The sequence below is a fragment of the Protobothrops mucrosquamatus genome, unplaced genomic scaffold (assembly GCF_001527695.2).
Source record: "Protobothrops mucrosquamatus isolate PMUCROS unplaced genomic scaffold, P.Mucros_1.0 scaffold5057, whole genome shotgun sequence".
In the NCBI taxonomy this organism is placed as follows: domain Eukaryota; kingdom Metazoa; phylum Chordata; class Lepidosauria; order Squamata; family Viperidae; genus Protobothrops; species Protobothrops mucrosquamatus.
In genome coordinates this window covers 63,070-76,801 of record NW_015390934.1, presented here as the reverse complement: position 1 = coordinate 76,801, position 13,732 = coordinate 63,070, and the positions used below count along the sequence as shown (strand labels likewise).

The window sequence follows — 13,732 nt, the reverse complement described above, 5'->3', positions numbered from 1 at the left end:
GGACACTGCATATGTCATAAATACATGCCAGTTGCAAAACACCTAAATTTTGATGATGTGATCACAGGGATGCTGCAAGAGTTGTTAAGTGTGAAAAACAGTCATGTCACTTTTTTAGTGGCATTGCAACATTGAACAGTCACTAAATGAATGGTGGTTAAGTCGAGGACTATCTGTGTGATGGTTCAAATGTATACTTTGTGGTCTCAAGAGCTACAGGTTTGTACTGAATTCAAGTTGGAAAGAAGTATAGATAACAGACACCAAAGGGGGGGGGGGGAGAAAGAGAATATGGAGTTTCAGCTCCATTGGGGGAGGTAAAAATAATTCATGCAAAATTTTCAAATTTGAAGTTCCTTCACGTACAGGTAGTTGTCACTTAACAACCGCAATTGAGACGGAATCTTGGTTATTAAATGAAGCAGTTGTTAAGCAAGATGTCATGTGAATGCTGCACTCAGCAACCGCAATTCCAGCACTCCTGGTTGCAGTTGTTAAGCGAACACATGGAGCTAAAATCCTTATCTCCGTTTCTCTTCATGCCTTCTCACATGACCATGGTGTGTGTGTGTGTGTGTGAGTGTATAAGAGAGAGGAGAGGAGGGGGGAGAGAGAGGGAGAGAGAGAGTGTGTTTTGTGATGGTCAGAAGTACTTTACAAGAGCTGTCTTTAAACTGAATGGTTGGTAAGCACCTAGCCCTTAAATGAGAGCTACCTATACCAGGGGTGTCAAACTCAATTTCATTGAGGGCCGCATCAGCATTGCGGTTGCCCTCGGGGGGCCGGGTGGGTGCAGCCTACAGGGTGGGCATGGCTAGCTCTACATCGTTTACGTCAAGGGTGCCTGTGGGGGCTCAGCCTCTTGGCACTGAGAGGAGAGCGCCCCACTGCCTGCCGAAACCCCTCCCCCAGAGTCCATCAAGCCGGATATGTGAAGTAGGCCAGGGCCATTTGCTGGCCACTTCCAGGGCAATGGTACATTTCTTCATTCCTCACAAAGGGTGACACCTCCCCAGCATGCACCCAGGGGGCGGGGGCAACGCAGCAGGGGCTGGTTCCTCACTGTTTCCAGATGGCCTTGTGGAGCTAAGACTGAATACGTTTCAACATAGATGGCCACCACAAAATTGTACATTGGCTCCCGGCTGGCCTGGGCCAGGGCCAAGGCAGCGGGGGCCATTCCCTGTTTCTAGGATGGCTTCGCGGGCCACATGAAACCACTTCGCGGGCCACATCCGGCCCCCGGGCCTTTGTTTGACATGTCTGACCTATACCATCTATAAAATTGCCGTATGCCTGGCCAATTCTGAAACAGCAAACTTCAGCAACAGTTTCAATAAAATATATATTCTTACCCGACACCTGATCATCTGTCAGCCCAAATGCTGACAAGACATTTTTGTTGATTTCATCTTGATTTTTTAATGGATCAAAAGCAGACATACTTGCTGCTATAACTTGAGTAGACGGCTTGACAGCTGAATCGGCAGTAGTAGGCTTGTCTTCCCTACCCTCTGCAACATCTGAAACAGAGATGGAAATTTTCAGAGGCCTGAGATTACGAAAATGATAGCAGTACTTAACACTGTTAAGTACCAAGCCCAAACTTTACAGATTTAAAGCAATTATAGCAAGGCACAAAAAGTTTCAAAGTGAAAATTCCAAACCCAAACTATTTCAATTGGACCTTATCAGAAATGATTCCTTATTGGAAAAAACATTTAGTCCTCACCTAAAACACCTCACTCAAACCAATTTTGCAGTCAGAATATTTCTGTTAAGAAAGGAAAGGCCACTTGATGCAGTGCTTAATGTGCTGGCCTAAAAACCAGGAGACTGTGAGTTCTAGTCCCACCTCAGGCCCGAAAGCCACCTAGGTGATCTTGGCCATTTACTACCCTGCAGCCCAACCCACCTCACAGTGCTGTTGTAAGAATGGGAGGAGTCATGTATATTTGCCACCTTGAGTTACTTATAAAAGAAATCATAAAGGCAGCATAAAATAAAACTAAATCGAGCAGAGTATTATAGGCTGCATTGGAGAGTTTATGGGGCTGTGTTTTTCTTTTTCTGTTTTTTTCTTTTTACTTTGAAATTGATTTGTTATGATTATGAGGCACTCAAAGCTCTCATTTTAAAATGGGCAGCCATATAAATATTTTAAATAAACTAAATGGCAAATGAGGCTGGAACAGGATGTTTAGGGAACAGAGCATTTCCACCCTGGAATGTTTGCACATTTTTAGGCAAGCATAGTTTATGACAGTGGTTCTCAACCTTTTTAATGCCGCGACCCCAACCGGTCGTAAGTCGAGGACTAAACCGGTCGTAAGTCGAGGACTAAACCGGTCGTAAGTCGAGGACTAAACCAGTTGTGAGTCGAGGACTACCCAACCGGTCGTAAGTCGAGGACCTTCCCTGCCCGGGAGTGCCGCGCATGCGTGGTTCCGCCCCCTGCGCCGGCCGAGGCGTAGCTGGCAAGCGGCAGAGACGGAGCAGGCCGACCACCAGCTGGCCCAGCCCAAGGGAGGTAAGGCACCCGCCAGAAAAGGGGGAAAAATGGCAGACAAAAAAAATGGCGGACAAAAAAAATGGCGGACAGCCTTGCTTGGCGACCCCCATGAAATGGTTGATCGACCCCAAATGGGGTCCCGACCCACAGGTTGAGAACCACTGGTTTATGAGAAGAGACATCCACATCAATCTATTTTTAAGTAACAGTTATCAACTTACCATTTTCAGCCAGACTAGTAGAAAGTCCTGGCTCAGCAGGAGGTTCTAAGCAATCCAATAAACGATTCACTTTGTTGCGAAGCTCTATCAGTTCTCGGCGAAGGTATTTTACCTGATTTGACTCTAGCGGTCTTGGCTGCCCATTAACTATAAAACAGATATTACACTAATAAGTTTTCACAAGACAAGACAAAATAGTCTTAAGACCTTATAACTTGTATGAACTTCTTCGAAACAAATGATATGTACCATCTATGTTACATGATTTCATGGGAATTTAAGGAAAAATTATTACCAAGTAAAATAAAATAAAAAAGGATCAAACAATTTTTAACAATATTTTTACTTACCAAATAGTGTCAGTTTCAGGATTCTACTGCACTGAATTGCAAAGGAAAGATCTGAACTATCAAAGATTGTTATAAGATCTCCATCTGTTAATTAAGGAGAATGAGGAATCAGATACAACTTCCAAAAAAACCTCCCACATATCAGTGTGAGTCATTTAAAAATCTATTTCCAAAAGATAGCAAGCAGTTGGGAGAGGGCAGGAATCAAATAAAACCTGACAGTACAGGCAGAGTTGAAGTGCTGTCAAAACTTGTTCCAAGGTTTTGCTCCATAATCTGCAAGTAATAGTAGGGCAGCTTTGATATCATAAAGATTCTTTGTGATATATAAATTAAAAATGGGGCCCGCAGCCTGCCTCCTCTGCTAGCACGGGTGAGGTGGACCAATCCCACTGAGATGAGATGGTCCCTCAAGTAACCTGGACCGATGCCATGAGGGGCTTTAAAGGTGATTGCCAACACCTTGAATTGCACCCAGTACAGCTCGTGGAGAAGTGATGTTTCATAGTCCACTCTCGGGGCCCAAAAAACTTTCAGCACCACTGCACTCTGCACCAGCTATAGCTTCTGAATACTCTTCAAGGATAGTCCCATGTAGAACTGTTGCAGTAGTCCAAACATAAAATGACTATGTCTTATGACTATGTAGGGATGTTACCAAGACATTAAGCATATATTATTATTATTTATTATTATTATTTATTGTATTTTTACCCCGCCTTTCTCCTTACGGACTCAGGGCGGCTAACAGCCTAATAAAAACAAATACAAAAGTACAAAATACTACCATTAAAAACATAATTAAAAGGAAATTAATTTTTAGTGCAAAATTAGCACTAAATTTTCAAGTGGAGGTAATTAAAAATATTCACAGCAAATTTTCTAATAGGTACCTTGGGTATATAATACTTAAAGCTGTGCTATAACCATTCATAGTATTTTTCATATAATAATGCTCCAAGATGCAATTATTGCCAGTCAATAATTAACAAGAAATGCCACTAAGCTTATCAAGGTGCAACAATTACAAAATGCAACCACTCAGCTTATGCCATTTAATCGAGCTGTGAATAGGTTGAAAATGTTTTGAAAGAATGTTTGGGCTCTAGTACAAACAGAATATCTCTTTGCCATTTATTTAAGTATATAATTTTTCAGGATTCTATGCGAATTCTGAAAAAGGATGTAGCTACTCTATTAGTCACTTTAAAAATGAATGCTTTAATTATTCCATGGAAACAGCTGCTTTTTTCAAATACTCATATGGAAACATATAAACAAATGTCTGTCTGTTTTAATTACTAAAAATACTTCATTTACAAGAGCTGTAATGCACTTCTGAATCATTTATGAAATGTGTAAGCTCTATTAGTGTTCCAACAAAAACCAGGGAAAAAATTTTTCTGGTTAGTGCTAAACAAAAGACAAAGTTTGGATAATATATACCTGAGAAGTACTATCTGAGGCTTTCCATTCAAATTGAAAATTATGTAAACTTTATACATATAGGTCAGAATTTATATTTACTGCATTAACTATTGTCTCTCCAGGGATTCACAAAATGTCTGCCCTCTAATTGTAGCAAGATAGGACTATATAAATCTCTCATTGAGAATACTGTAAGTGTCTTCATCAGTGCCCAACAGATTCATCAAGGACAGGTTATCTTTCCAAGCTGTTTCTTTCATCCACCTGCCTCTCCAATACAAGTCCACTCCCGTGGATAAATTTCATATTATGTCACTGGTTCCTAAATCTTAGGTCTGCAACTCTTCATATTTTACTATAAAAGTTATGCCACACTTGTATCATTTTAAGGCAAACAGCCATTTTAGATTGATTTCAAACATGTGGCCAATGGCCCAACACAGAAGAAGATAAAACAAAGGAGGAGATACATATATAGTACAAGTGTGATTGTACAAAACGTTACTGCCTACAGAAAATCTGTTGCAATTTAATGATACAATCATATAGTAACTATACAATGTAAGATTCAATGTAACTCGGAAAGATCTAATTACACTGTATTATTCTGTATTTTGTAATTTCATAGGCTTTGAATGTGCTAGAAAAAAACGTGTCCCAAAGCAAAAGCTGAAGACTTCCATTAAGATTTTTCATTATTAAATAACATTAGAAAATAGAAAATCCTACCTTCATCCTTATATTTTATGGTAACTTCATCGTTGCTCAGCAGTTTCCCCCTGAAAACTCTCTGCATCATGAGCACCAACTCATCATAGGTGATATCCTCATTGTGAATTGGAATTCTCCTAATATCATCACCCAGCTGAGCTTTAATTATAAGCTTTCCACTCAAATCCAGTTGGCCGTTCATAGTTACCACAGGTCTTCTTATAGAAATATAAAAATGGATTAGTAACATGAATATCTATCAATTTAATCAAAAGACAAAGTAGGCTCATGGTGGGGGAAAAGGAACAAAATTCTCCTCTCCCCCCCCCCCCCCCGGTGTGTGTGTATTCTTATATGTGCGTAAATAAATGGCAGGGCATTATTAATAGGAATATCTCATGCCCTGGATTTTCAGTAGCTTTGTAAAATTCTGAAGGAAAGTTAGATTCCTTTCAAAGTGACCCAAACTGAATTTGCAATTTTAATTTTGAAGAACTGTCATCCTTAAAAAATATTCATGTATTTGGTACATTGAGGAAAAAAATTATGTGATCCCCTGCTGATTTTTTATGTTTGCCCACTGACAAAGAAATGATCAGTCTATAATTTTAATGGTAGGTTTATTTTAACAGTGAGAGACAGAATAACAACAACAACAAATCCAGAAAAACGCATTTCAAAAAAGTTATAAATTGATTTGCATTTTAATGAGAGAAATACGTATTTGACTCCTTCGCAAAACATGACTTAGTACTTGGTGGCAAAATCCTTGTTGGTAATCACAGAGATCAGATGTTTCTTGTAGTTGGTCACCAAGTTTGCATACATCTCAGGAGGGATTTTGTCCCATTCCTCTTTGCAGATCCTCTCCAAGTCATTGAGGTTTTGAGGCTGACGTTTGCAACTCGAACCTTCAGCTCCCTCCACAGATTTCCTATGGGATTAAGGTCTGAAGACCGTCTAGGCTACTCCAGGACCTTAATGTGCTTCTTCTTGAGCCACTCCTTTGTTGCCTTGGCCGTGTGTTTTGGGTCATTGTCATGCTGGAATAGCCATCCACGACCCATTTTCAATGCCCTGACAGAGGGAAGAAGGTTCTCACCCAAGATTTGATAGTACATGGCCCCATCCATCATCCCTTTGATGCAGTGAAGTTGTCCTGTTCCCTTAGTAGAAAAACATCCGCAAAGCATAATGTTTCCACCTCCATGTTTGACAGTGGGGATGGTATTCTTGGGGTCATAGGCAGCATTCCTCCTCCTCCTCCAAACACGGCGAATTGAGTTGATGCCAAAGAGCTCGATTTGGTCTCATCTGACCACAACACTTTCACCCAGTTCTCCTCTGAATGATTCAGATGTTCATTGGCAAACTTCAGACGGGCCTGTACATGTGCTTTCTTGAGCAGGGGGACCTTGTGGGCACTGCAGGATTTCAGTCCTTCACGGAGTAATGTGTTACCAATTGTTTTCTTGGTGACTATGATCCCAGCTGCCTTGAGATCATTGACAACATCCTCCCATATAGTTCTGGACTGATTCCTCACTGTTCTCATGATCACTGAAACTCCACGAGGTGAGATCTTGCATGAAGTCCCAGATCAAGGGAGATTGACAGTTATTTTGTGTTTCTTCCATTTGCAAATAATCGCACCAATTGTTGTAACCTTCTCATCAAGCTGCTTGGCGATAGTCTTGTAGCCCATTCCAGCCTTATGTAGGTCTACAATCTTGTCCCTGACATCCTTGGACAGCTCTTTGGTCTTGGCCATGGTGGAAAGTTTGGAATCTGATTGTTTCTGTGGACAGGTGTCTTTTATACAGGTAACAAGCTTTAAGAGAGTGCTCCTAATCTCAAGTTTATTACCTGTATAAAAAACACCTGGGAGCCAGAAATCTTGCTGATTGATAGGGGATCAAATACTTATTTCACTCATTAAAATGCAAATCAATTTATAACTTTTTTGAAATGTGTTTTTCTGGATTTTTTTGTTGTTATTCTGTCTCTCACTGTTAAAATAAACCTACCATTAAAATTATTGACTGATCATTTCTTTGTCAGTAGGCAAACATACAAAATCAGCAGGGGATCAAATAATTTTTCCCCTCACTGTATGCTAAGAAATAAACAAATCTTTTAAAACATAAATCCAAAAATGTAGACACAGGGAAAAGTAAGAAATTATAAAGGAGAATTGCAACTTTGTCAACCACAGATAGCATAAGGACAGTACATTATTGACTAAAAGAGTGACACAGGCATCAAGATATTCATTGTCAGCATTTAAAGTTCCCATTTTAAAAAAATAGATTTAAAAAGATTAAGAAATCTTTTGCCAAAATCTTGCAAGATTTCTGGAGTCATCATGTGAAATCCCACAATTTTTATGTTGATTCTCATGAAGGATCATGAGATTTTGGGTGATTTTTTTGTGGAGCTGATGAAAACAATGTTTCAATTACTTTTGATAAAATTGGCTATTTTAAACAGTTGGAGCCCAATTTACTAATGACATATCATCATAAAATAATAAAAAAAACAGTTATCACTCTAACTTTATGACACTTTATACTTTGATAAATTCTATAAAAATATCAAATGTGTAAATTACCTGTTTTGCACTGGTTTCCAAAAGAATAATTCTTTTAACTTTCAGCTGGATGTCAAATGCCCCGCCATACAGTGGTAATTAGCAAAATAGGCAGTAGTGCACAATACCTGCACAGAACATTAAGTTAGATTTAGTTTCCATTTTTCAAGAGACCAATATCATTCATAAACAAGTTTACACATAAATGTTTACATTCTCAAGATGTAACCCTGAATCTACACTGATTCCACTAGTCCTTGATTTGTATTATTGTAAAAATATCCTGCTTTTAAGTATTCCATTAAGAATACGTTAGGACTGTAAACCATATAACTCAGTTGCTTGGAGATCAAACCAACAGCCCAACTACCAACCCAAGCTACTAATATTCAAACACATCTCAGTGATCATGATACTTTGTGGCCAAAAGGTTACACGTAGTTCAAAACTATAAAACATTCACTTCTGTAATTCTAGATTCAAAAAACTGAGTCTTGCTAGGACGATCAAAGGTTGGAAAGAATACCCAAAAACAAACGTCTAAAAAGTTATAGTCCCTATATTTTAGATTGTTCCCATGTAAAACCTATATTTTAATATTTAATAATAGTGTCAAAAACCACGAGATGCTTTTTATAAATTTCAGTTTACCAAATCAAAACCAAATTCAAATAACATGTATAACAGCATATTGACAGCCCCCTGCCCAAAGCATACAGAAAAACTTTCCCTAATTCTCTATTAGATGTACAGTATTTCTTTCCTTCCAGTACTAAAAACTCCAAACAAAATTCTGAATGAATTTCACCTATGTCGGAGAAGAGAAAGGAGAGATCTCATTCAATAGGTAACATACATTATGAGGAACAATTAATCCAAGTGCTGTTGAATATGTTGTATTACATTATCTTGAATTAGTGTTTGATTAAATAAAAGTCTTATATACACCAAGAGGGAGGGAAGGGGAGAGATAGAAAGTATAAACAATTTGTTTCAATAATTACTATTTATTTATTAAGAACATGGCTGCCCAACTCACTCTCGGTGACTCCAGGTGGCTTACAAAGATAAAACCCAGTACACAAAACAATAAACCCCCTTTCCTCTGGCAACAACCAGACCAGCTGCTTGATGGGCTCAATATGCATTACAAAATAAATATTGTATCATGCAGTGACAAGCATAATTCAGCAAAATTGTTTGAAGCAAACAGGAAAGAGGCTATCATCTACTGCTATTTAGATGAACTGAAGAATAATGTTAAATCTAACTGAGAATTCAGCCTTAATTTTTAATGAAATGTACATATTTTAAGTTGCAGCAAGAACTGTGATGCAATGTTACAGCCCTAAGAACAATCTCTGACTTTGGATATCAGAGAAATAGAAATACCAATTTATTCTTACTATTGTCAAGATCCAAACAAAAACATTTTGAAATGAAGTTCCCCCAAAAGTGTTTTTTTAAATACTATATTATTTGTTTACATTTCCTCTGCTTTTTGTTTGTAATTTAATGATTATATTGTAGAACAGGAAAGTATAAAGGAATTAATCTATAGTGGCATACAGTAATTTTAAAAACCAACATCCATTTCAGAATCACCACTAAAAGATATTCCACAAGAATCCTACCAATATTTAAGATGCCATAAAGCTTACCATCTCTGCTGCATCAAATTAACTAATGCTCTGGAACTTTATACTACAGATAGTCCTGTTGCTAATTGAGAAAAGTTGTTAAATGAATTTTGCCTCATTTTACAATCTTTCTTGCTACAGTTGTTAAGTGAATCACTGCAGTTGTTTAGTTAGTAACACGGTTATTAAGTGAATCTGGCTTCCCCATTGACTTTGCTGGTCAGAAGGTTGCAAAAGGTGGATCACCTGATCCCAGGGCACGGCAACCGTTATAAAAATGAGTCAGTTGCAAGTACCTGAATTTTGATTACACGATCAACAGTTGTAAGTGTGAAAAACTGTCATAAGTCACTTTTTTCAGCGCTATTGTAACTTCGAACGGTCACTAAATGAACTGTTGTAAGTCAAGGACTACCTGTACTGCTCTAGAAGTCATCTTTTCAGTTTAATTTGTAATCAAGAGACAGCCAAAATCTTACAAGTGAACTTGTTTTGGATATACATGAAGTTTTCAGTCCAATTTTCATTAAAAGCAGATAATTTGGGACTACATCTCGGCTAAAATTCTATATTCACTTATCTAAGAAGAAGTCTCACTGAACTCAACAACTATTTCGAGACATATAAGAATTGTACTGTGCATATGTTAAGGAATTACAGGTAGTCCTTGACTTACGACCACCACTGAGACCAGAATTTTCATTGTTGCAAGGCGGTTAAGTGAATTGTGCCCGATTTTACGACTTTTTTGCCACAGATGTTAAGCAAATCACTGCAGTTGTCAAGTGAATCATGTGGTCATTAAGAAAATCTGGCTCTTCCCACTGATTTTGCTTGCCATGGGCTGGCTGGAAAGGTCATAAAAGGCGATCACGTGAACCCCCCAGGATGCTGCAGCCTTTGTAAATACATGATGGTTGCCAAGTGCCTGAATTCTGATTATGTGACTGTGGGGATGCTATATTAGCTGTAAGTGTGAGGACTGGTTGTCAGTCACATTTTTCATTGCTCATGTAAGTAAATGAATGGTAAATAAATGAATGGTTCTAAGTAAAGGACTACCTGTAATTATAGCGTAAGTGTGGAATGCTTTACAGGTAGCCTTAACTTGCAACCATTCATTCAGTGACTGTTCAAAGCTTCAACAGCACTGAAAAAAGTGACTTACGACCATTGCAGCATCCTCATGGTCACATGATCAAAATCAGAATACTTGGCAACTGGTTCATACGTATGATAGTTGTAGTGTCCCAGGATCATGTAATAAACTTTTGTGACCTTCTGACCAGCAAAGTCAATGGGGAAGCCAGATTCACTTAACAGCCATGTTACTAACTTAACTGCAGTGATTCACTTAACTGTGGCAAGAAAAGTTGTAAAATGGGACAAAACTCACTTAGCAACAGAGAGTTTGGACTAATTTGTGGTCCTAAGTCAAGGACTACCTGTATTATGTACCTCTGGTTCAGTTTGAAGCATTACAAAGCAATTATTTTAATAAAAGCTTCCTTAAGTTGTGGTCTAAGAAGGAGAGCTTATTTAAATATATTATTTTAATATTTCACAGTGTTTACACAGCCTGTCTCATTCCTGGCAGATTCTAAAGATATTTTAAGAATACTTTCATATGAAAAACACCCCAAAGTCCTCCATCTGAGTATATTTAGCATAATTTACAGTTTTATTTTAAGCATATAAAAAGCTCCAATGCATTTTATAACCCTACACCAGAAACCATCAAGTGCTTCAATTCCAATAAAGTAACATAATCACATAACAACTTTAAAACAACTTTTAGGCAGGGATAATTTTAATTCATAAAATTAACCTTTGTGTCGAACATTATAAACCAAAATTAAGCCGAAAATAGCCCCAAATAAAAGACATAAAAACATAAAACATTAAAAAACATAAAACACAAATAATAAACAAAAATTATACGACACTTGGCGGGACTCAGGATACCCTCTTCCCGCCATATGTTTAATTTTTAATAATAATAATAATAAATAAAAAAGATTTAAAAATTGAACACTTGTCAGTAGAATGCTCCACTTTGAGCAGTGATTAAATATTACAATCAAATAGGAGGCAGAATACCTATATTGTTGAGGAAATAAAGAGGTCCTGACAATAAAGAAATTGACGAGAGCTTGGATTTTTGAGAATTTTCAAATGAGACAAGTTTCCAAGTCATAAATGTGGAATAAATCCATTCATTTCAAAAGTCAGATTTTAAAGCAAAACCCTCCCTCTAACAATAACAGAATAACAGAGTTGGAAGAGACCTTGGAGGTGTTCTAGTCCAACCCTCTGCTCAAGCAGGAAACCCTACACCATTTCAGACCAATCCTGTCTTTAAAAACTCCAGTACTGGCGCACCCACAATTTGTGGACTCAAGTCGTTCCATTAATTGTTCTACGGTTGCTGGAACTGGGTATGTCTAGTTTAATGAAGAGAAGGACGAGGGGGGACATGATAGCAGTGTTCCAATATCTCAGGGGCTGCCACAAAGAAGAGGGAGTCAAGCTATTTTCCAAAGCGCCTGAAGGCAGGACGAGAAGCAACGGATGGAAACTAATCAAGGAGAGAAGCAACCTAGAACTAAGGAGAAACTTCCTGACAGTTAGAACAATTAACCAGTGGAACAATCTGCCTCCAGAAGTGGTGAATGCTCCAACACCGGAAGTTTTTAAGAAGAGACTGGACAGCCGTTTGTCTGAAATGGTGTAGGGTTCCTGCCTGGGCAGGGGGTTGGACTCGATGACCTCCAAGGTCCCTTCCAACTTTATTATTATTATTATTATTATTATTATTATTATTATTATTATTATTATTATTATTATTATTATTATTAATTGTCAGGAAATTTCTCCTTAGTTCTATGTTGAATCTCTCCTTGAATAGTTTCCATCCATTGCTTCTTGCTCTGCCTTCAGGTGCCTTTGGAGAATAGGTTGACCCCTTCTTCTTTGTGGCAGCCCCTGAGATATTGGAACACCCCCTAGTCCTTCTTTTCATTACAATGGACATACCCAATTTCTGCAACCGTTCTTCATCCGTGTTTAGCCTTCAGTCCCCTAATCACCTTTGTTGCTCTTCTCTGCACTCTAGATTCTAGAGTCTCAACGAGAAAAAAATATATATATAGCACCTCTAGATCGAGCTTACTGGAACCGGTAAGACAGGGGAAGAAAGTTCGTTGCTAGGAAACATCGAAAAATTTAGTCCCTAGTGACCCTCTTGGTGTAAACAGTGTCGGGTCGGAGTCCCTTGAAGTAAATGTCTCCATGTTTGACGAGTAACATTAAAGGTCGTAGTTTGCCCCCGGGATGCCCCCCCCAAAAAAGCAGCTTTCCAAGCAAAGATCTTCCTCCCCCTAAAGATCTGTCCTGACACCCCAGAATAATGCACGGCGCCCCAGAAGTTTCCACTGTTTGGTTGCAACAGGGCAAAGAGGCTACCCGCCTTTGGGCCACAAACGCTAAAGCAGGGGTCCTCAACCTTGGCAACTTTAAGACTTGCGGACTTCAACTCCCAGAATTCCTCAGCCAGCAAAGCTGGCTGAGGAATTCTGGGAGTTGAAGTCCGCAAGTCTTAAAGTTGCCAAGGTTGAGGACCCCTGCGCTAAAGGGAAAGGGAAGCGGACGCAGGAAGTGGCAGCAGCTGACCGGGTCTCAGCTAACTCCTTCCTTCCCACGAGAAAAACGGAAGGGCGAAGTCTCGACCGGGTCTCCCTCTTCTTCCCCCTCTTGATCCTCCGGCCGGTTACCCAACCCCGCCGCCCCCCACCCATACACCTACAGAGCAGCTCAGCCGCGCCCATTCAAAACAAGGCCACGGCTCCCCGGCCGCCACGATTTTGCCTCTTCTAGCACAAGGTCATGACCAGCGTCTCCCTCAGCCACGCAGGCGGCCAAACCCGGCCTAAGGTCCCCGCTACTCACCGCCGCCGCTGCCGTACGTGGCAAAGGGAATCGGCCAAGGTGGTCACGGCTCCGCCCGCGGCCCAAACCTCCGCGCACGCGCACCGCTCCCACGGCTCGACAGCGGGTGTCTGGCCCTGAAACGCTTCGTCACAGGAAAACGGAACTGCGCAGGCGCAAGGAGAGTCGCCGGGGATGTCGTAATACGCAATTCGGAATCCTGTGCATTTTGTCTCCGTAACTTGGGGAAGATGTTATTTCGACACGAGATAGGTTGCCGGAAATAATTTCTTGTGAATTTGTGAAATTTACATTTAAAAAAAAAAAAAAAAAAAGTAATCGATAACATTTGC

At 39.5% G+C, this 13,732-nt stretch overlaps 1 protein-coding gene across 1 annotated transcript; it reads right to left on the bottom strand.

Annotated features, from left to right (window-relative positions):
* Window positions 1-1,355: 1,355 nt before the first annotated feature.
* LOC107299521 (protein TFG) lies at window positions 1,356-13,501 on the bottom strand (the record flags this gene model as incomplete). Its single annotated transcript, XM_015828882.1, has 6 exons — window positions 13,401-13,501; window positions 7,834-7,940; window positions 5,241-5,440; window positions 3,084-3,167; window positions 2,734-2,880; window positions 1,356-1,523 (listed from the first exon to the last, which is right to left on the bottom strand). Coding segments are annotated over exons 3-6 (583 nt in total), but the record flags the coding sequence as incomplete, so codon positions are not given.
* Window positions 13,502-13,732: the final 231 nt, after the last annotated feature.